Genomic DNA, 24,388 nt, shown 5'->3' with positions numbered 1-24,388 from the left:
AGGTGAAGTATTTGTTTTTGTTGGTCATTCGCTTGTATGAGGGGAAATGAAAGCTGATAAACTGTGGCTGATTGCAGAGCAAATAGAGATAACTCAGTAGATCAGAAAGCTTGGACGGAAAGAGAAACAGAGTTCAGGTCAGCCACCCTTTATCAGGACTGGGAGAGAAAACAGGGTGTTTTGAAATTGCAGAGAAGGTGGGGGGAGGAATGGTTTGGACAAAGGGAAAACCAGTGATGGAGCAAGGCTGAGGTTACTGTGGTGACAAATTGTTGATAAACTGTTTACTATTGTAACATTTAGACAGGAACATGGACAGGATAGGGTTAGAGGGATAGGGGCCAGATGCTGGCAGGTGGGACTAGTGTAGACGGGACATGTTCGTTGGTGTGGACAAGTTGGGCCACTGGGCCGCTTTCCATGCTGTATGACTAAACTGTGTGATTAATAATATTAATGAGGGGAATGAAAGAAAGAACCCAAGTAATGAAACTCAAAAGCTGTAAAATACAGATCTGCAGGAAGTGTTCAGCAGGCCAGGTTGTGATAATGGAGAGAGAAAACCCGTCAATATTACAGATGGATGGCCTACGACGGAACTGGTCTGTTCTGCGCAAAGGAGGCGAGTTATCGAAATTGTTGAATTTGATATTGAGTCTGGAAGGCTGCAAGATGCCGGGTGAAATATAAGTTGTTGTTCCTCAAGCTTATTTGGGTCTCTTTATAATAGTGCAGTGATAGATCGGTCAGAGTTGGAGTGAGATGGAAACTTGAGGTGACTATTGCAAATGGAGAAATGTGAGTAAGGGCAGTGGAGAAAAGGAAGACTTGCTGATACCAGGAAATACAGAACACAGCAGTTGCTGAAAATCTGAAGTAAAAGATGACGGCTGAAAATATTCTGCGAAGGTGGACGACCTTTCAGACAAGTAAGATCAAGTTCGATTGATGGAAAGTGAAGGGAGTTGTGAATGGAAAGGGCTGTTCAGAATGCTGTGAGGGGAGGAGAGGATAGGAGAAGAATTTGAAGCAGGAATGGGCCTCTTGGACTGTGATGTATTTTCTACCATTCTTCATCAGGGCAGATTAGATTTATTCTCAACTTCACATCCTATCGCTTGTCATTTTTAATCTCCTTGCATCAGTACTGGCCAACTCTGACACAAACATGAAAGGTCATTTATTTAAACTTGTTAGAACTGGAGGTCAGTAGGGTACCAAGTGAGTGTTGGGGAATCTCAATCCTTGCTCTGGCAAGGAGATGGGCTGAGAGTAAAGGTATGGTTTTTTGTGTGTCAGAAGGCCATCGAGGGAGACCCTGGATCCTCTACATCTTGGTTGCTGCTCACAGACCACACTGCTTTGTGAATAGGCTGCAGCAGTGCAATTGGCAGAATATTGGGAACCCGTGCATGCAGCTACAAAAGGTAAGTGTGCAGAGCACATTTGGTGAAAGGCAACGATTAGGTGCAGGCAGAGCCTTAAGCCCTCTGTCTCCCATTTACATCTCCTCCAGGCAGAGTTGGGAATGCCAGTCCTTCAGGAAGATATATGTTGCATTCTCTCTTGGGCTCCACCCCTCCTCGGCAACTGGAACATCTTTGAGTTCTCCCTTCTCAAACTATTGATGAATGGCCATCAACCTGGAACATTAACTCCGTTTCTTTCTCTCTCCATCAGTGCACCCTGACTTACTAAGTGTTTCAAGCATTTTCTATATTTATTTTAGATTTCCAGTATCAGCAGTCTTTAGTGTAGAAAGGAACTTCAGATGCTGGTTTATTCCGTAGACACAAAATGTTGGAGTAACTCAGCGGGTCTGCCAGCATCTCTGGAGAAAAAGGTCGGGAGCCTTCTTTCAGGTTCTCATTGAAACAGTAGAAGGGTCTCACCTAAAAACGACACCCATTCCTTCTCTCCAGAGATGCTGCTTGTCCCGCAGTTATTCCAGCATTTTGTGTCTATCTCATTGAAATAGAGTGGGCTTGCTAGTATTGGTCCATCAACCAACTGCTTCTCATATTGTGGTACTTACCAACCATGTCCATTCACTTTTTCCCTCCCTACCATCCAAAGTTCTGGCCTGATGCATTGTTTCAACCTGAAATGTCAAAATTTCTTCCCTCCCACTCCACCCCCTTCGATGCTGATCGACCCAAAGAGTTGCTCAAGCAGATTGTTCGTTGTTCCAGGTTCTACCATCTGAGGTCTCGTGTCCATAGAATTGTGACTCTGTTTTCCCACAAAGCAAGTTCCTTATTTCAATCGTCCAAACTAAGAAAGTTGACTCCATTGTCAAAACAACTCGTTCTGCTGCATGAAGACCCACACAGCATTTAGAAATTAAGTTTAGTTTAGTTTTGTTTAGAGATACAGTGGAGAAACAGGCCCTTCTGCCCACCGAGTCCACGTCGACCAACGATCCCTGCACCGACACACACTAGGGACAATTTAGATTTATACCAAGCCAATTAGCCTACAAACCTGTATGCCTGGAGTGTGGGAGGAAACCGGAGCATCCTGGAGAAACCCCCTACAGGTCACGGGGAGAACGTACAAACTCGTACAGACAGCACCCCTAGTCAGGGTCAAAAACAGGGTGTTTAAGAAGGAACTGCAGATGCTGGAAAATCGAAGGTACACAAAAAAGCTGGAGAAACTCAGCGGGTGCAGCAGCATCTATGGAGCGAAGGAAATAGGCAACGTTTCGGGTCTGAAGAAGGGTTTCGGCCCGAAACATTGCCTATTTCCTTCGCTCCATAGATGCTGCTGCACCTGCTGAGTTTCTCCAGCTTTTTTGTGTACCATCAAAAACAGGGTCTCTGGCTGTAAGGCAGCAACTCTACCGCTGCGCCACCGTGCCGCCCTCATAACTTTTTCTTTTGATGCACATGTTGACTGAATTCCAATTTTGGCAACAGAGGTCAACTAAAACAAGGGAAACTGAAAATATTTAAGAACATTTTTATTCTGGTTATCCATGTCATCCTTGTAATAAAATTAGCACGTTACACATTATTTACCCAAAAGTATTAATTTCCTATATAGTCCTGCTTTAATTTTCATATCCAACTGATTTGCCGCAGTGTACTATCACACATTCACAGTTCAGTAATTGTTATGAGCTTTAAGTTGTCTTTCACCTGGTGCTGTATGGATTATTTACAGCTCACCACCGACCACAAGAGATTCTGAGCAATTGACAGCAGGAGCACGATTAGTTGCTGAGATGCTTTTGGCATGATTACTGTATGGTGGTGATGGTGGAAGGTTATCCAACACATCATTCATTGAGTTCCCTGAATGCCATATCAGTGGCACCTGACATTTTCCTGAACGCTCCCTTTCTACTGATCACAGTGCTTCCTGGAACGGGTCCATTTCAATCTGATGTCAGAAGCCATCTTTCTTAGTAGCAATGGCATGGCGATGGGATGATGAGTAATAATCAGATGTCAGAAACACAAATTGGCTCTACCGCTCTTGCTGTGCCTTTCCAATCCATTCCGCAGTCCACAGCCACATACAGGTAACTCAAGTTAGGGCCTCCTTAGGTTCCACCCTAATGAGCAATTACACTGGGATCCCCAATGAGCGATCACATTCACTGTTGTCCTGGAAGCAGCCTCTTCAAGATGACATTGAGCAGTTCCTTGGCACTGAAGGAACAAATCTTCCTGAGGCTTCACTGTGTCTGCGTGGCAGATGATGCTTTGAGATTGATCCTAAGTAATTAGTTATCAGGCGAACGTCTCAACAACCTCATGGAAGATATATCCTGCATTCTTTGGTACATGTTGTCCCTAGGGATCTGGCCTACTTTGAATGTCTGATTCCAAGGAAAGAAATAAAGATTACGTTAATCAGGGATACATTTACAATTGAGATCATACTAATCCAATCCCACTGTTCCCACATATACAGTGCATTCAGAAAATACTCAGACCCCTTCACCTTTTCCACATTTTGTTACGCTATAGTCTTATTCTAAAATGGATTAATTTTTTTTAATCATCAATCTACACACAATACCTCATAATAAAAAAGCGAAAACAGGTGTTTAGAAATGTTTGCAAAGTAATTAAAAAGAAATAACTGAAATATCACATTTACAGTACATAAGTATTCAAGACCCTTTACTCAGTACTTTGTTGAGGCACTTTCGGCAGCGATTACAGCCTCAAGTCTTCTTGGGTATGATACTACAATCTCCCATCTCCACAAAGGAACTCTGGAGCTCTGTCAGAGTGACCATCGGGTTCTTGGTCACCTCCCTAACCAAGGCCCTTCTCCCCCGATTGCTCAGTTTGGCCAGGCGACCAGCTCTATGAAGAGTCCTGGTGGTTCCAAAGCTCTTCCATTTAAGAATGACGGAGGTAACTGTGCTCTTCGGGACCAGCAATGCTGCAGAAATTGTTTTGTACATGTACAATCAATTTAATTTACCACTGGTAGACTCTAATTAAGTTGTAGAAACATCTCAAGAATAATCAAAGGATCATCTAAACTCAATTTTGAGTGTCATAGCAAAGGGTCTGAATACTTGTAAATGTGATATTTCAGTTATTTATTTTTAATTACTTTGCAAAAATTTCTAAACACCTGTTTTCGCTTCTTCATTCTGGGGCATTGCGTGTAGATTGACGATTTAAAAAAATGAATTTAATCCATTTTAAAACAAGGTTGTAATGTAACAAAATGTGGAAAAAGTGAAAGGGTCTGAATGCACTGTATTAGGCGCAGTCTTGGCTGAATGGTACATTCTGGTTACTTGGTTAGATTATCTTTAGTTCAAGCTACTGCAGTCCTAAACTTAAATTGAGTTAATCTCAATTTACATATTCAGGATAGGAGGAGACATCAAGGCTATGAAAGATTTTGATATTAGGCTCAAATTGCAGGGTTCGCAAGGTACCGATGAAGTCCATCAAAGTAAAGGAAGGTAGAGTTTACTGTCCAAAGAGTTGTATAACTGTTTTTCAGTAAAAATCACTGAAGAACGGTCGACCCGAAACATCACCCATTCCTTCTATCCAGAGATGCTGCATGCATTGTGTGTCTATCTTCACTAAACCAGAACCTTGCTTCATCCATTGCAGATTCAGCTACTCTATTACTCTCCTTTTGCAAATTTGAGTTCATCCAAAACCTTGCTGCCCACAACTCATTTTGCATCATGTTTTGTACATCTGCCACTAATGTTCACCTATCTATACTTGTACCCGATCTGGATTCCCATCATTCTATTGAACATCCTCCATGGCATAGCACCTCCATCTCTCAACCTGACAACCCTCACAGCTCTATGCCATAGAGTTATACAGCAAGGAAACATACCACTTGGCCACACTAGTCCATGCTGACCAAGATGTCCCATCTACGTTAACCCCACCTGACAGTGTTTGGCCCCTATTCCTCTAAAGCTTTCCTCTCTATGTACCTGTCCAAATGTCTTAAATTTGGACAGTATCTGCCTCCTCTGGCAGCTCGTTCCATATACCCTCTGTGTGGACTCTCTCTCTCTCTCCCTCTTTAAAATCTGTTTCAGCGACAGATTCTGTCTGACCATGATTCTGTGAAACAGAATGATAGATCTTCATTGTGTTAATGGAGCTTTTTAATCCAACAAAAGCATTACGTTGGAGATGCTAGAACAATAAATGAATTGAAATATAATTTATTTCTCTTTCCATTGACCTGCTGAATATTTCCAACATTTTCTCTTTAAATGCAACTAAATCATTTTTCCGAAGCTATCAACCCGATAAAAGAGGACATAGATAAAATTGCAATTGGCCAAACAAAATCCCTTTTTATAAGGTTCAAAACTAAAAGCAAAGTGAGTGAACATCAGGATCTGTGCCTATTTTAAAGGTAAATCATATTTACACCATGTAATTTATCAATGCAAGTGAATTGGTGGTCAAACAGGTTTAAATTTCACAAGTATTTCTCTTCGTATAACAAGAATGTTTCACTCAAACTCACTTTCAAGTTTGGTCTGTTTAAGAAAGAACTGCAGATGCTGGAAAAATCGAAGGTAGACAAAAATGCTGGAGAAACTCAGCGGGTGAGGCAGCATCTATGGAGCGAAGGAATAGGTGATGTTTCGGGTCGAGAACCTCCTTCAGACTCAACTACCTCTGAAGAAGGGTCTCAAGCTAAAACGTCACCTATTCCTTCGCTCCATAGATGCTGCCTCACCTGCAGAGTTTCTCCAGTAATTTTATCTACCTTCAAGTTTGGTCTGGGTTTTTAGGAGGGTTAACATCGCCAGTTAATTAGTGCAAGGCAAGATCCCACAAACTGGTGGGATAAATGGTCAGTGAAATACTTTTTTATGTCATTGATATGAGGGAGAAATAATGGCCAGGATATTAGGAAACTCATGGCATTTTCATGGTCCTATCAGCTATTTAATGATGTCAAGCAAACATTTAATCTGGACCTTCTGCTAGATTCCCACAGTCTATCTGGTAGAAACACAGAGTGTTTACTCTATTCTGCAATTCTGCGGCTTCAACTTAGCCATATAATGGGCCAATATTCCACAAAAAGTCTAATTGATGTATCTTAGTATCTTTCTTCTGAAATAAAAAATTAAATCTACTTTTCAATTTAAATCAACGCTAGCAAAACTGGCGATTATTTCCTATTCCACGCACCCTCAGGAGGTGGTAACCTGACTTCTGAGCTGAGCTATCTGCATGGAAAATGAGCCACTTGAGTGCTGCAAGTTAGAGATTTGCAGGATTTGGTCCCACTATAGTGAAACAATGGTGATACATAACCAGATCAGAAGTGATAATCTTGGCGGTGAAGTTGAAGGGAGGGAGGGAGGTGCCACCATATAAGTATTTTTGAATCGCTGCAGTGAATTGTTTTAGATGCTACACATTATAAACTTAGAACTCCAGTGAGGTTTAGGCTAATCAAGCAGACTGCTCTGTTTTACAAAGTATTGAGGCTTGTTGCAATTACACCTTCTAGGCAAGAGGGGAAGTATTTTGTTATATTCCTGGCGAGCTTGAAGGTGACATCTAGGTTTTGCAATGTCTTGGGTGAGTTATTAAACATAGTCACCAACATTTAAGGGTCTGCTCCAGCTTAGTTTCATTATTTAATTTGTTGTCTGATTGTCCTAGTGTTGTCTGGAGTTATTGAAACTGATTAAATATGCTAACTAGTGCAGGGACTGCTCTCTGCAAGGTGAACCCAGTGGACATTTGAAAGCTCTTGGCCAAATCATAAACTTCCAATGGGGGTTGTAAAATGGCTAAGAATTTTACCTTTTCGTTTGACAAAACGCTGCTGAGCATTTCCCTCTTTCTGAATGCTCCGATGTCAGGGAGGAGTTGTCCCTGGCTCACCTCCAATATCTTCTTCTCATTGTGTATGATATGCTTCTGCTGCTCACGATTAAAATATAACTCTCGCATATCTTTGACGATGCTGAGTAGACAAAATGATCCATTAAATGCAGCAAATGTAACATAGCCTTTGAGTGATTTAGTACATCAATCACCATCACGAAGGCGAGAGTGCAGGTGGGAGAATGCAATAGTTGTTCTCATTACAGACAGGAGAACAAAATAGTTCACATGAATATTGTAATCATCATTAAACTATCATTTCCCTTTAATGTCAAAACAACTTCATTTAAATCACTCCTTCATTTAAATTCCATGGAAAACAAACCTACTTTGTTTAGGAAAGAACTGCAGATGCTGGTTTAAATCAAAGGTAGACACAAATGCTGGGGTAACAGCAGGACAGGCAGCATCTCTGGAGAGAAGGAATGGGTGACGTTTCGGGTCGGGTCTGAAGAAAGGTCTCGACCCGAAACATCACCCATTCCTTCTCTCCAGAGATGCTGCCTGTCCCGCTGAGTTACTCCAACATTTTGTGTCTACCTACTTTATGTTTAATTGTCCTATGATTTAACTCTTACAAATCTAGGCAAATGTCCAGGGCACTCCCTGTAAGACCATCCTGTATGAATTCTAACACCAGTCCTTCATTTAAAGGCCAGTATTCCAGAACTTTTGATTTCTCATGATTTAAAAAAAATATTTGCCTTTCTCTTCTCTCTGCCAAAGTGGGTGAGTTCATATTCTTCCACATTATATTCACTGTGCTAACTTTGCACTTGTTTAGGCCCCTTGAAGCTTTTTCTGCATCCTCATAACACCACCACCCATGTTTCAATCAGTAATGAAGTCATAGATTACTCATCCACATGAAGATTACTCATCCACATATAAAGACTGTGAATGACTGGAGTGCCAGCCCTGATCCTTACAGCAACTCAAAGTTCGAAAATGAATGAAGTGAGAAGAGTGCAGGCAAACCGGCACTATTGCTCGCTAAATTCATCCTCAACTGCTTCCTCCTGGTGGCTGAAGAGCACTTTCTAGGGTTATAGGTTTCCATCCAACATAAGGTACAAAAGATATATCTCCACTGCTTGATGAAAGCCAGGACAATGTAACAAGAACCACAAGCATTTGTCATCCTCAATGTCTCCAAACAGCCGAGAATCATCAAATGAAGCTGCCTCAGAAGGATATTGTCATTCTACTTCTATTGCATGATGACACGCATAGTATGATTATAACCAGAAAGTCCATAATTTCAACCAAAGTCAATTAATTATTGTAAACAGATGACTTTTACTCATTTGGAAGCCAAGTTTTAAGTTATTCTTGAACTTCACTGCACCATAAGAGCTTCATACTAAACATCCAGATACAGTCTTCCACCACCTGACCCTGCCACAGAACAATCAAGATCCATGGCATGAGTGTGGAAAATGTGGATCATTATCCATACAGCCAGATACCACCCCTCAGCAAAGGCCAATGTTGCTGATGAGATTCAAGACTCACGAGTGTTTTATTGTCATATGTCCCAAATAGAACAATGAAATTCCAACCTGCTGCAGCTCAACAGAATATGTACACACCACAAAACATTGAGAATAAAACATTATGTTTAAACTATAATGTTTTATTCTTAATGGTTTACTGTATATCATGTTATTACCAAAGCAAATTCCTTGTATGTGTACATACTTGGCCAATAAACTTATTCATTCTTCATTCTAATCAACCAAGGAAAATAGTGTGGAAATATCAAACTGCACACCCGACATCTAGCTTGAGCTCCATCAAGCAGCATGGAACCACGCCCTCATGTCAACATGCAGTAGAGACCAGAAAGCACAAGAGCAACATCCCCCACAAATGCTGTTTCAGCAAAATACTCAAATCCATTGACACGATGCACAAATCAACATGTCCTGTCCAAACCTAGCATCAAAACTCTAATAATACTCAACCAGATCCAATAGACAGATCACATTACCTACATGCCCCACACTAGGTTCCCTGAACATGCATTCTACTCATTGTTCCTTCAGCAAGACATTTCCAGGAGAACAGAAAACCACTTCAAGAATCTTTTGAAAGCCTCCTTGACAAAGTGTAACATTTCCACCGGTTGATGGGATTCCTTTGCCTGCGGCCGTTCAAGGTGGAAACTGAGTATCTGGGGAGGCACTGAGCATCCCAAATCCTCATGATGTAAACACAGTGGGCTTGCACAATCAGTGGAAGTACACAACTGCTCCAACTAGTCCCCCTGTAGCCCTCTGCACAATCTACCTCCGAATCTGAAGATTGGAATGGATGCGTAATCAATTTGCAACCCCAGGAATGGCCAAGAAGAGGGAATATAACGCTGTGACGTAAATGGGTTAGAGTAATGCCCCTGTCCCACTTAGGAAACCTGACGGAAACCTCTGGAGACTTTGCGCCCCACCCAAGGTTTCCGTGCGGTTCCTGGAGTTTTTTGTCAGTCTCCCTACCTGCTTCCACTACCTGCAACCTCCAGTAACCACCTGCAACCTCCTGGAACCGCACGGAAACCTTGCGTGGGGCGCAAAGTCTCCAGAGGTTTCCGTTCAGGTTTCCTAAGTGGGACAGGGGCATTATAGTAACTCATGCTGTGTGCATGGGGAATGTTAGTAACAAACCATCTGGGTGTTTGGAATGACATAACTCAGTGTGGGTGGGTGTAACAATAGCAAGCTATGGAAGATCAAAGTGACAATATCCATATCAGCAAAAGTCCCCACCTATTGATCTCGGAACGAATTATCTTATACTTCACAATGTTTATCTGGATGGCTTCCAGCACCAGGCAGAACTCCTCGTACGTGGAGATGCTGAGATTCTCCAGGGAGCTATACTTCAACGGCTGCTGTTTGTGAGCTATGATTATTTGCTTTATACAATCTTTCACATGCACCAGGTCCATATCCGAGCTACTGTCGTGTTCATCTTTTAACTGACAAAACGGAAGAGGAAGGTTAACATGAGGAATAGATCAAGGGAACATTAAATGCTAAACTAAATCCAAGAAACAAAAATCTTTACATTAAACATTCATTACTGAATTGCTCACCAATGTACATAGTCAATTACAAAGGTATACACTATACAATAATAGAATTTTATACCATCAATGCACATGCAATGAAAGGGGCAGTATTGGGGAGGATACAAAACTGAATCAGTAACAAAATGCAGCAAGTTGGGGTGTACGCTTTTCCTCAAGGGAGGCTTGCAGTGGAATAGCAGAAGGAAAATTCAGTAATCAGATGAGATTTAAGCTAATTATTATTGGCAGAAATACAATGCAGAGTTATTTTCTGATTGCATCAAAATTGGCCACCCTGCCGCATCATGAAGAGATCAGATCATATTATAGTGGGCTTGAGTGAAGTTCAGCCTGGATTTATAAAAGGACCAAATGGGGAAAAACTACTATAATATTTGGGTTGGGAAAGGTAAAAGGTGAGATTAGGGAATCTACCATGTTCTAGGAGAATGTTCAGGAGCATCGCAGATACGGAGCGGATGAAGCATACCGGAGTGGCTGATGTGGTTTTCGGGGAGGAGTTGGTGGTTTAGAATGTTCTGGCGAACATACGTGTTTGGTCAGCAGCTGTTTCAGTGCTCTTGATGGCAACTTTCTTGTGGTCTGCACCAATTACATTTTCCCCTAAATCACCTTTTGTTCCCTTCTAAACTGCAGTGGGCTCTTATAGTTGCTAGCTCATATCATGAAGCACTGCCCAGGGGCGGAACGGAAAATTGGTCTCTGGAAATTACACCAGTCAAATTTTTAATTCTTGAGGATCAAAGATTTTCGACCACATGAATAATGATTATGAAAGCAAAATTAAGCAGTAGAAAAACTGGTTCATTACATTTACAGCATAAAACTCAAGACCTTGTTACAAAACAATAAAAGTAATGGAGACACAAAATGCTGGATTAACTCAGCGGGACAAGCAGCATCTCTGGAGAGAAGGAATTGGTGACGTTTCTGGTCGAGACCCTTCTTCAGCCTGATGTCAGGGGAATGTAGTCGGAGACAGTAAGACTGGTGGGAGAACTGGGAAGGGCGAGGGGATGGAGAGAGAGGGAAAGCAAGGGCTACTTGAAGTTAGAGAAGTCAATGTTCATACCACTGGGGTGTAAGCTACCCAAGCGAAATATTAGGTGCTGCTCCTCCAATTTGTGCTGGGCCTCACTCTGATAATGAAGGAGGCCCAGGACAGAAAGGTCAGATTGGGAATGGGATGGGGAGTTAAAGTACTGAGCAACCGGGAGATCAGGTAGGTTTAGTCAGACTGAGCGGAGGTGTTCAGCAAAACGATCGCCGAGCCTGCGCTTTGTCTCGCTGCTATACAGGAGTTGACACCTTGAACAGCGGATACAGTAGATGAGGATGGAGGAGGTGCAAGTGAACCTCTGCCTCACCTGGAAAGACTGTCAGGGTCCTTGACGGAGTCGAGGGGGGAAGTAAAGGGACAGGTGTTGCGTCTCCTTCAGTTGTAAGGGAAAGTACCTGGGGAGGGAGTGGTTTGGGTGGGAAGGGACAAGTTTACCAGGGAGTTGCGGAGGGAACATTTTCTGTGGAAAGCAGAAAGGGGTGGAGATGGGAAGATGTGGCCAGTAGTGGGATCCCGTTGGAGTTGATGAAAATGTTGGAGGATTATATGCTGTATGTGGACTGATGGGGTGGAAGGTGAGGACAAAGGGGACTGTCCTTGTTCCGAATTGGGGATGGGGGAGCAAGAGCGGAGCTGCAGGATATCAAGGAGACCCTAGTGAGAGCCTCATCTATAATGGGAGAGGGGAACCCTCGTTCTCTAAATGAGGACAGCTCCGGTGACTGGGTATGGAAAACCGCATCCTGGGCGCAGATGTAGTGTAGGTGGAGGAATTGGGAGTAGGGGATAGAGTCTTTACAGAAAGCAGGGTGGGAAGAAATGTAGTCGAGATAGCTATGGGAGTCAGTGGGTTTGCAACAGATGTCAGTCGATAGTCAATTGAGAATGCCTTTTATATGCTGAAGAGAAAACTGAAGGGGACTAGCCCCGAAAACAAGCATAAGCTAAAGATGGCTGCAATACAAGCCTGGCAGAGCATCACGAGAGAAGACACCCAACAAATGGTGATGTCCATGAATTGCAGACTTCAAGCAGTCATTGCATGCAGGGCCGGCCTTAAGCCGTTTGGACCGATTGCTCCCAATTGGGCCCCGCGTTAGAGTAATCTACTCTCGGCTCGGTAGATCTACCCCGGGTGGAGGGGGGAGAGAGGGGTGGAGAGAGAGTAGAGGGGTGGAGGGGGAACAAAGGGGTTGACGGGGAGGGGAAATGGAGAAGGGGGAGAGGGGGAGGTGGGTCGTTCGCTCACGGTCCCGGGGCAGCGCTCCAGCCCCTCCAGTCGCCGTGCTTCACACACATAGCCCCGGCTCCACCCCTCTCTCTCCCCGGAGAGACGCAGTGAACAATACAGGGAGGGCCCGGCCGGGGGTTGGAGCAACGTTTACAAACGTTATGGAGGGCACTGTATATAATTGGCAATCAAGCAAATGATATAAAGGTATTTGATAGGTGCAATATCTGTTGACAGAAAGCTTATACCCATTGGTTGCAAACCCATTTTTGTTGCTTCTATAAACAGGTTCCTAAACAAAAGCAGCATGTTGCAGAGTGTGTCAAGTCTCCAGTATTGTTTGCTGATATCTTGGTTAACACCTGTATCTTCAGAGCACGTAATTATGTCATTGAATAGTTAATCAGCTCTGAGCATAAGCTAATGATCACAGCCTCTCTTTCAACACAGAAAAAAAACACCCGTTGTAATTGCTTTATAGTGATTTTTTAAAGCTGTAACAAATAAAAAACTCCTGTCATCTTTATCAGGACGTGTCTGAGAAGATCACATAAGTGTACTGCTAGAAATGAGGGTAGCTAGCATGAGGGTAGCTAGCATGAGCGCTGAAGCATATTAAACTAACCAGCTAATTTTATGGAGCTATGATGATTTAAAAAATATGCCTACCTCAAATTTGGTTGAAATGTATTTGTTTAGGAAGTCTTCATATGGCAAGACATTGGTTGTGAGCTTTAGGTTGGACATTAGGCTTTGACATTGCAATTAATTCAATTTTTGAACTGTAAATATGCTGCTTCCTCAAAAACCTCTTCCCTCCCAATATCCAGGTCAAGTACTTTTCTATAGATGTGCAGTATCAGGCGTTGTCTATCAATACATCAACAAACCAGCCCATTGCACTGGGGAATGTAAAACACTCAAATATCTGCAATAAGCTCTGAAAAAAAACAGCAAACCAAATCGCATTTATTGCCTCCCCACAAAGTAGCTGTCTCAACGCACCTTGCACCTTGCAAAAACATTTCCACACTTCCTGCACTGGCTAACCTGTTGCTTATTTGAGCAAATTTGCCAATTTAGGAAAGCTTTTCTGCCCATTTATAAAATGGGTTAGACTGTTCAAACTAATTTATCACAGAGAATTTGCACAAGAATTCTATTCTTGTCGCATACCCCAAGTACATACTCTAAAAGGATGTTCTGTTTCAAAGTTATTTAAGTTTTTATTTTATATCTTGGCTCACATCATACCTCAGATATCATACCTGACCCACCAGTCAGTGTATGCCTCTGCTCCTCCTGCTTCTGCATGATTGCTTGCTCCAGATTTGAAGTTACTGCAGCAACCATTATGTTTGCAAAGATAAAAGATGCTCCTATGATGAAGATAAAGAGGTACAATGCACCCCAATACATCATCACTCCATCCTCTGCCCTGAAAAATAAACAATGTGGAAAATGTCAACAATTTAGTATTTAACTTTAAATCACTTTAATCAAAAAGACAATGTCCAGAATTTAATAATATTCTCAGCAAATACTCTGGAAGAATAAGGTCACGAGGAATAGGAGTAAAATCAGGCCATTTGGCCCATCATGTCTACTCCGCCATTCACTCTATCTCTCCCTCCTAACCCCATTCTCCTGCCTTCTCCCTATAACCTGTACTAATCAAGAATACGGCAGAGACTTCAATAAACCTTTAGTCATCTATATAATAAGATATGACAGACCATACTGTATTGTATACTCATGTAGACACATGATTGCTGAAATCTTGAGCAAAACACAAAAGTGCTGGAGGAACTCGGCGGGGCAGGCAGCATCTGATGAGGGAATTAATAAGTGATATTGTGGATCAGAACCCTTCTCCAGATAAGGAAGGCTCCTGATCCAAAATATCACCTGTCCAATTCCCTCCCCAGATGCTGCCTAACCTGATGGCTTCCTCCTCCACAGTGTTTTGCTTATTTATTTACGTCCTCCTTTGTTGGGACAACTCACATTCAAAGGCATCTGAGAGAAACCTCAACTCCAAACTTGAAAAATCAGCTGCTTTGCCTGTCCTAAATAGGCTGAAGATATCCTTTTGGTGCAATGTACATTAAAAGTTACAGGTGTAGCAATTCATTTGTCCTTAAAAGCATCTGCTAAATTGGCACCACTCAGATAAACCATGCCTGTTTACACTGTGCTATCTCAATCACTCATTCTGGGCAGCAATATGCACATGATTTCAATACGTTGTTTTATTGATGACCACAGTAAACGTATTTTAGTAAAACAATACTATGTACCTATATAACTAAACAAACAATCTCTACTATTACTGGAGGTCCTTCTAGAGCTCTGTGGTTCTGAAACCGCTATTGATTTACAGCTGGAGAGGAAGCACGTCACCAGATGTATGAAGTGCTTGCTCTCAAGAATGCCAGGAAATCACCTTGACCAGAAAGTAAATGGCACTTGGCGATCATAAATTCTCAATATTTCCTCAGCTCTGAAAATCCAGATAACCCCTGACACCCTTACTAATCAATAATCTGCCTAAATAATATCCATTGACGTGGCCTCCACGGCCTTCTCTGGCAATGAATTCCACATTCACAGTCAGAAAGTGAGAATATAAGGTAAACTCGTTAGCAAAGATGGGCGGTACAAAGGAGGTTTTTTTGTGATAGGCTTGAATAATCTAGACATCTTTTCTGGCACTGCTTTGTTTTTTCTTTCATTTGTATATTCTGGCCTACAGGCCATGTCACAGGATGCCAGACCATACAATATAACCCTGATTTTACAACATTAGGAACACATTACACAGATAGATAAACTTTACTGCCTTGTTATGGTTATTTCCTGTCTTCCTGCCAGGCAAGGTCCCTGATCCATCCTGAGTGGCCAGACTTGGCCAAAAAGACGCCTTCAATAAAAGTGCTGCTGGCAGTGAGGCACGCATACAATGTGTTTCTCAACAGTAAAATAGCAGGCAAAACACTTCCCAGACAGGTATCTTAATAGTCTGCATTCGTTCCAAAGCTGTTCAGGCAGGTGTTTGGAGTGTGCTGCAATAGTGAGGAAATCAACAAACAAGTACAATGTCCTCCTATTTTTTTTGTTGCAGTTTGGAGCTTTGAGCTACATTTGTATCAGTAAAGGTGGAAACAAGCAGTTTGGAAATAATAAAATCATTAGGAGCGAGCTAACATGGATCACAAAGAGATTTGACTAGTCCAATTTTAGTTTTAGAGTTACAGCATGTAAACAGGCCCTTTGGCTCACTGAGTCCACACTGATCATTGATTATCTGGCCAGACCAGCTGTACTTTCTCATCCGCACCCATCCTATCTATTAGGGGCATTTTGCAGCAGCCAAATAACCTACATCTTTGGGATGTGGGAGGAAACCAGAACACCAGGAGGAAACCCACGTGATCACGGGGACAATGTGTAAACTCTACAGAGACAGCATTGAGGTTGAGATAGAACTTGGGTCTCTGGCCCTATGGGGTAGCAGCTCTACCAGCTGTTCCACTGCCATCGCCTTTTGTCACAAGAGACTGCATGCGGATCTGCAGTATTCGGATCTGCAGTATTTTTTTTGTCTTGTTTTAGTTAAATTTTGGTTATTAGGTTGTGTTATGTGTGGGGGGGGGGGGCTGAAACATGGTTTTCTGTCTCTCCCTTCGGGGGAATGCGACTCTTTCTGTCGTATCCCCCCTTCTCTGCCTCCGTCTGCGCTGAGGCCTAATGGCGGAGCTGGCGGCCTCCAACTGCGACCGACCTCGAGGCTCCGGAGGCAGAGCCAGCCAGGACTCACCAACGCGAGGCTGGCCGAATTCGGAGCTGTGGCGGTGTTCGGGCGCCCCGACACGGGGCTGAGACGCCGCTCCGGTGAGGGCGGCCCGACTCAGGGCTGAGACGCCGCTCCGGTGAGGGCGGCCCGACTTGAATCCGGGGCTCGGCCGCGGGCCAGTGGACGACACCGTCGGGAGCTCGCAGGTCACAGGCTGGTGCCTGTTTTCCGGAGCTCCCTCGGCAACAGCTGCGTCCGCTGGACTAGAGGGCGGCAGCTTCGACCACCCCGGGCCGCGGAGCTTGAACCGGCCCGTTCGCGGAGCTCGGTTGAGCCGCGGGACTGACTACCATCGCCCGGTGGGGTAACAACATATCGCCTCAGCGCAGAGGGAGAATGAGGAGGGAAGAGACAGTAACTTTAAGACTTTTGCCTCCATCACAGTGAGGAGGTGCCTGGTGAACTCACTGTGGTGGATGTTAATTTGTGTTTATTGTGTGTTTTGTTGTTTATTATTATATGTATGGCTGCAGGCAACGACATTTCGTTCAGACCGAAAGGTCTGAATGACAAATAAAGGATCTAATCTAATCTAATGTATGTCGCCGTGGAGATTGGGTAGGTGGCATACATGGAAAAGGTGAGATACTGCGAAGATCCGAATTGACCCAAAGCTGATACCAAGATCTTGTTCCTTTAATTGGGTGGCAGGCTCTGTTTGATGAACAATTTTCAAGCCAAGAAATTAGAATGTTTTCTTTTGCGTTAAAATATAGATCATTGCTTTAAACTAAGTAACATAGAGTCATGAAATGAGCAATGAGAACCTGAGCCTTGAAGAAGTATTCAAATTCTGATCAGATTTAGAGCAAAGAAGCATGGTACCAAGACAAAACAGAGTATTTTTTATCTGAAAGCCTGCACTGTTTGTAATTAGGTAAGTGACATGTTGGCACAAAATGAAAGAAATTTGATCTAAATGCCATTTGATTCAATCTAAAACCTTGGTCTTACAGGTACACAAACTTGTTTTTTTGATGGCTACGGTAGATTGGGAAAGTGCATTAAAGAGGTGTAATAGTAAACAAGCGGTAAATATCACTTATATGGTAACTAAATAAATTACAAAAAAGTAAGGTGTAAAAACTCAACACACAAAGTGAGTAATAAACAAAATTGTGCAATCAGTGAGAAATGAAAATTACTGTAAAAACTTCCATGTCTATGCAAAAAAATAAACAGCAAAAGTTAAACGAGGAATCCTTGATGGGAGGAGAACATACTGGGAAATAAGAAGCTGCAGAGAAATTAAACAAATATTTTGTGTTTATCTTCAAAGAGGAAGATATAAAAGAAAAAAAGCACCTTTAAATTGTGGAGAACATGTCTGATGAAGACTAGGAACTGTAAGATATTGGGTAAAAAGTGCTGGAGAACATCTGGGGTCCATGGATAGGTGACATTTCTGGTCTGGACTTCTTCAGCTGAAGATGCTGCCTGGCACGTTGTTACTCCAGCACTTTGTATGTTATGCAAGATTTCAGCATTTGCAGTCCCTTGTGTCTGAAAGATTTTAAGATTAGTTTTAAAAAATTGTATTGAAGGAATTAATGGGACTGTCAGTCTAATTACCTGCACCCTAAGTTTTTGAAAGAAATGGCAATGAAGATGATGAATGTATTGGCTGTCATCTTCAAAAATTCCATAGCAACTAGAAGATAGCAAATGTAATCCCACAATTTAAAAGACAGTGCGAAAAAAATAAAATCACAGATCAATTATTCTGAGATTGGTAGTAGAAAAAATGTTAGAATTTACTATCAAGAAAATCTATTTATGATGGGAAAATCATGTGAAAAAACTGGTTTGAATTTTTTGAGATTGTAACTTTTAGGAGAGATTAGGGGACACCAGTGGATATGTACTTTAGTGCCACAAAAAAAGGTTATTAATCTAAATTAGAAAATGTGGAATTGAAGGTAATTTGCAGGAATGGATTTAAATTTAATTAACAGTCAGAAAACAAGATTACTTAAATAGCTCATTTTCCAGTTAACAGGCTAAGTTAAATGATGAAGACATGACTGTTGGAATATATTCCCTATTACTCCCCTTTCAGAATTTTGAAGGGACTGTTCCCTTGACAACTCTGGTCCAGTTGCAAAACCTGTTCCTTCATTTCCTCCCTGTCAAATCTAGGGACCCGAAAAGTCTCCCTGGTTTTGTGCATGGAGTTTGTGTCTCATGAATTTGATTGTGATTTTTGAAGAAGTAAGCAAAAGGTTGATGAGAACATGGATATGTAGTCTATATGGACTTCAGCAAGGCCTTTGATAAGGTTCTGCATGGTAGGCTGCTCTGTAAGTTAGATCACATGGGATCCAAGGAGAGCCAGCCAACAGGATACAGAATTGGCTTCATGGCCGGAAGCAGAGGGTGATGATGGAAGGTTGCTCTTCAGACTGGAGGCCTGTATCTAGTGGTGTGCCTCAAGAATTGGTGCTGGGCCCAGTGCTGTTCTCAACAATTTGGATGAGAATGCACAAGGCATGATTAATGAGTTTGCAGATGGCATTAAAATAGGTAGTATTGCAACAGTGAAAATGGTGAGCAATAAATACAATGTTATCTTTCTCAGCTGGGCAAGTGGGCTGTGAAATGGCTAATTGAGTTTAATTCAGATAAGTATGATGTGTTACATTTTTGGAAATCAAACAAGGCCAGGATCTTCACAGAGAACGGCAGGGCCCTGGGCAGTGTGTAGAGAAGAGGGATCTAGAGGTACGAGTGCATAGTTCCCCAAAAGTGGCGTTATAGTTAGAAAGGGGAGTGAAGGTGGCTTTTTAAACGTTGGCCTCCATCAGTCAAGGAATTTAGTATAGAAGTTGGAACGTTATGTTCTGTTACAATTCTACAAGATTGAAAAGGATAGGACTTTATTCCTTGGAGTACAGGAAGCTGAGGGCTAATCCTGTAGAGATGTATACAATCATCAGCAGAAAAGATAGAATGAAAGCACAGTCTTTTTTTCACACAAGAGGTGGTGGGTAAATGGAATGAGCCAGATGAAGTAGTTGAGGCAGGTACAATAACAATATTTAAAAGACATTGGACAGGTACATGGATAGGAAAGGTTTAGGACAGGCAAATAGGACTGACTTAGATAGGGCACCTTCGTTGGTATGAACAAATTGGGTTAAAGGGTCTGTTTTCATGCTGTATGACTCCATCTATTCCTTCCAAGCGTAGCAGTAATTCTCTTGCATTTCTTCCAATTTAATGCTTTGTATTCAGTGTTCACAATGTGGTATGCTCTACAACAGAGAAACCAAACACAGACCGAGTGACTGGTTCACCTAGCACCTTCATTCAAATCACAAAGACAACCCTGACCTTCCTGTTGCCTGCACTTTAATTCGCCATCCCACCCCCACTCTGACCTGAATATTTACAGCAATGCCCAGTGCATGAGGAACAACGCCTCATTAATCGTCTGAGTACATTCCAACCTTTCCAAGATCAATATTGAATTCTACGACTTCAGATAAGTTGTTCTGTATCGGAATTTCAACTATAAATCATTCTTCGGTGATACTGACTGTTTGTCTCTTTCCATTAGCACATGGCCAATAACACTGCATTTCACAACACTCCCTCCCCTTAGTCAGAATTGTCGCTTTCAACTGTTGCAAGTAACCCTTTGATCATTATTTATTACCATGCAATCCTGACCATTCCTGGCCAGACCTTATCGCTAGATATTTATTTGTCCTTCTAAACTCTGTTTTCTCTCTTTCCCAGTGTTTGATCCAAGAGGTTAACTCTGTTTCTCTTTTCACAGATACTAGTGACCTGCTGAATGCTTCCAGCATTTTTTTGTTTTTATTTCATTCTATTACAGATTTCTAGCATCTACATTTTTTTGTAATTTCCACTTGGATATCCGTTGATTGCATTATTCTATTAATTCGTTGAATACCAATAAATTCTAAACATAAGCCATTAGCACACACTTTAAAATAAGTGTATGGACATATGTAGTGGCCATTTCGCTTATTTTGTGTGATTAATTATAGCATGTGCCTTTAAATTTTAGATTGCCCGTTATTATGTGGGTGGGATTTATTACGTATTCTAGGGTGTGTTTGGTGCTAGGTTTCTTGCACAGAAGCTTAGTTTTTAGTTTAGTTTTGAACTTACATGGGGAAGGTTTACTCTTCGACCAAGTGATGTTTAACCGAGGCACGAGGAGTTTTCTAACGTTTAAGCGATATGCTGGAGTTTGACGGTGATTAGAGTGTACGAGTATAAGGTCGGATGTATACCTTATTGTTTTTCTTCAACAATAAAGAAACTATTAATCAAAAGAGTGTGTTATGAAGATTTATCTGTGAAGGTCTCACGGAGAGCTCACATGCATATTACGACATTAGAAACATAGAAACATAGAAATTAGGTGCAGGAGTAGGCCATTCGGCCCTTCGAGCCTGCACCGCCATTCAATATGATCATGGCTGATCATCCAACTCAGTATCCCGTACCTGCCTTCTCTCCATACCCTCTGATCCCCTTAGCCACAAGGGCCACATCTAACTCCCTCTTAAATATAGCCAATGAACTGGCCTCGACTACCCTCTGTGGCAGGGAGTTCCAGTGATTCACCACTCTCTGTGTGAAAAAAGTTCTTCTCATCTCGGTTTTAAAGGATTTCCCCCTTATCCTTAAGCTGTGACCCCTTGTCCTGGACTTCCCCAACATCGGGAGCAATCTTCCTGCATCTAGCCTGTCCAACCCCTTAAGAATTTTGTAAGTTTCTATAAGATCCCCTCTCAATCTCCTAAATTCTAGAGAGTATAAACCAAGTCTATCCAGTCTTTCTTCATAAGACAGTCCTGACATCCCAGGAATCAGTCTGGTGAACCTTCTCTGCACTCCCTCTATGGCAATAATGTCCTTCCTCAGATTTGGAGACCAAAACTGTACGCAATACTCCAGGTGTGGTCTCACCAAGACCCTGTACAACTGCAGTAGAACCTCCCTGCTCCTATACTCAAATCCTTTTGCTATGAAAGCTAACATACCATTCGCTTTCTTCACTGCCTGCTGCACCTGCATGCCCACTTTCAATGACTGGTGTACCATGACACCCAGGTCTCGCTGCATCTCCCCTTTTCCTAGTCGGCCACCATTTAGATAATAGTCTGCTTTCCCGTTTTTGCCACCAAAATGGATGGCAGATTCTCCTTAACCATGTAGTTTACTTAGTGGCTAGTGGGAGTAATCTCTTGAACAATATACAAATCTGCCATATATAACAGGACTTACTGGAATTGTTCATAGATTTGCACCCATCCATCTTGTGTGATGCAGACAAACAGCGAATACATAGCTTTTTCCAAACTTCCGAATGATTCTGGAACATGACTGCTAAAGAGGATCACCCCAAACACCGCAAAAACCTGCAAAAAGAAAAATCTCATTTTCTGCAGCTTGAATGGGATGACTTTGAAGGATCAATGTCCACAGTGCAGGTCAATATCTAGATTGAAAAAGTCAAGTGAAAAGAAGTGATAGAAAAGGTTACACTGCAATACAAACACGTTAGATGCAATTTGATGCCCTGTAAAGCAGTTCTGGTTGGATTAGCTGCTCGCTGAAGCTTTCTTTCTTAAAATATTATTTTACCTTTACAGTGCCAAGTTTCTTGAATGTTGATGGAAATGTGCTCATCCTGGCAAGTAATAATCTTCCTGACTTTTGTCTTGTGGGAAGATTAGGTTATTAGGAAGTGGCGTACCAGGCCCATGACATTCCCATTCAACCAAAATACAGTGCCCTCCATGTTTGGGACAAAGATCCTTCATTTATTTAGTTGCTCTGTACTCCACAATTTGAGATTTGTAATAGAAAAAAACCACATCTGGTTAAAGTCCACATTGTCAGATTTTACTAAAGGCCATTTTAATACATTTTGGTTTCACCATGTAGAAATTTCAGCAGTGATTATACATAGATCCCCCATTTCAGGGCACCATAATGTTTGGGGCACAGCAATGTCATGAAAATGAAAGTAGTCATGTTTAGTATTTTGTTGCATATCCTTTGCATGCTTGAAGTCTTGAGATTCATGGACATCACCAATTGCTGGGTGTCTTCTCTGGTGATGCTCTGTCAGGCCTGTATTGCAGCCATCTTTAGCTTATGCTTGTTTTGGGGGCTAGTCCCCTTCAGTTTTCTCTTCAGCATATAAAAGGCATGCTCAATTAGGTTTAGATCGGGTGATTGACTTGGCCACTCAAGGATTTACCATTTTTTAGCTTTGAAAAACTCCTTTGTTGCTTTAGCAGTATGTTTGGGATCATTGTCTTGCTGTAGAATGAACCGCCGGCCAATGAGTTTTGAGGCATTTGTTTGAACTTGAGCAGATAGGATGTGTCTATACACTTCAGGATTCATTATGCTACCATGAGCAGTTGTATCATCAATGAAGATGAATGAGCCAGTACCTTCAGCAGCCATACACGCCTAGGCCATAACACCCCCACCACCGTGTTTCACTGATGAGGTGGTATGCTTTGGATCTTGGGCAGTTCCTTCTCTCTTCCATACTTTGTTCTTGCCATCACTCTGATATGTCAACCTTCGCCTCATCTGTCCAGACCTTTTTCCAGAACTGTGGTTACACTTTTAATTACTTGTTGGCAAACTGTAACCTGGCCATCCTATTTTGCAGCCAACCAGTGGTTTGCATCTTGCAGTGTAGCCTCTGTATTTCTGTTCATGAAGTCTAACATCGGTAGTGGGGAAACTGCTAGAGTCAGTTATTAAAGATGGGATAGCAGCACATTTGGAAAGTGATGAAATCATTGGACAAAGTCAGCATGGATTTACAAAAGGTAAATCATGTCTGACGAATCTTATAGAATTTTTCGAGAATGTAACTAGTAGCGTGGATAGGGGAGAACCAGTGGATGTGGTGTATCTGGACTTCCAGAAGGCTTTCGACAAGGTCCCACATAAGAGATTAGTATACAAACTTAAAGCACACGGCATTGGGGGTTCAGTATTGATGTGGATAGAGAACTGGCTGGCAAACAGGAAGCAAAGAGTAGGAGTAAACGGGTCCTTTTCACAATGGCGGGCAGTGACTAGTGGGGTACCGCAAGGCTCAGTGCTGGGACCCCAGCTATTTACAATATATATTAATGATCTGGATGAGGGAATTGAAGGCAATATCTCCAAGTTTGCGGATGACACTAAGCTGGGGGGCAGTGTTAGCTGTGAGGAGGATGCTAGGAGACTGCAAGGTGACTTGGATAGGCTGGGTGAGTGGGCAAATGTTTGGCAGATGCAGTATAATGTGGATAAATGTGAGGTTATCCATTTTGGTGGCAAAAACAGGAAAGCAGACTATTATCTAAATGGTGGCCGACTAGGAAAAGGGGAGATGCAGCGAGACCTGGGTGTCATGGTACACCAGTCATTGAAAGTAGGCATGCAGGTGCAGCAGACAGTGAAGAAAGCGAATGGTATGTTAGCTTTCATAGCAAAAGGATTTGAGTATAGGAGCAGGGAGGTTCTACTGCAGTTGTACAGGGTATTGGTGAGACCACACCTGGAGTATTGCGTACAGTTTTGGTCTCCAAATCTGAGGAAGGACATTATTGCCATAGAGGGAGTGCAGAGAAGGTTCACCAGACTGATTCCTGGGATGTCAGGACTGTCTTATGAAGAAAGACTGGATAGACTTGGTTTATACTCTCTAGAATTTAGGAGATTGAGAGGGGATCTTATAGAAACTTATAAAATTCTTAAGGGGTTGGACAGGCTAGATGCA

At 42.3% G+C, this 24,388-nt stretch overlaps 1 protein-coding gene across 1 annotated transcript in view; it reads right to left on the bottom strand.

Annotated features, from left to right (window-relative positions):
* Positions 1-1,295: 1,295 nt before the first annotated feature.
* Positions 1,296-24,388, bottom strand: part of catsper4 (cation channel sperm associated 4) — a 58,614-nt gene continuing 35,521 nt past the window's right edge. Inside the window, exons 10-14 of the mRNA XM_033044770.1 lie at positions 21,877-22,010; positions 14,010-14,193; positions 10,139-10,350; positions 7,290-7,452; positions 1,296-1,418 (exon numbers count right to left, since the gene is read on the bottom strand). Coding sequence (XP_032900661.1) covers positions 1,296-1,418; positions 7,290-7,452; positions 10,139-10,350; positions 14,010-14,193; positions 21,877-22,010 — 816 coding nt within the window. The remainder of the gene's footprint in view (positions 1,419-7,289; positions 7,453-10,138; positions 10,351-14,009; positions 14,194-21,876; positions 22,011-24,388) is intronic.

The sequence above is a fragment of the Amblyraja radiata genome, chromosome 27, assembly GCF_010909765.2.
Source record: "Amblyraja radiata isolate CabotCenter1 chromosome 27, sAmbRad1.1.pri, whole genome shotgun sequence".
NCBI lineage: Eukaryota > Metazoa > Chordata > Chondrichthyes > Rajiformes > Rajidae > Amblyraja > Amblyraja radiata.
Note: the sequence above shows the minus strand (reverse complement) of the source record. Positions and strands in the feature narration are given on the sequence as shown.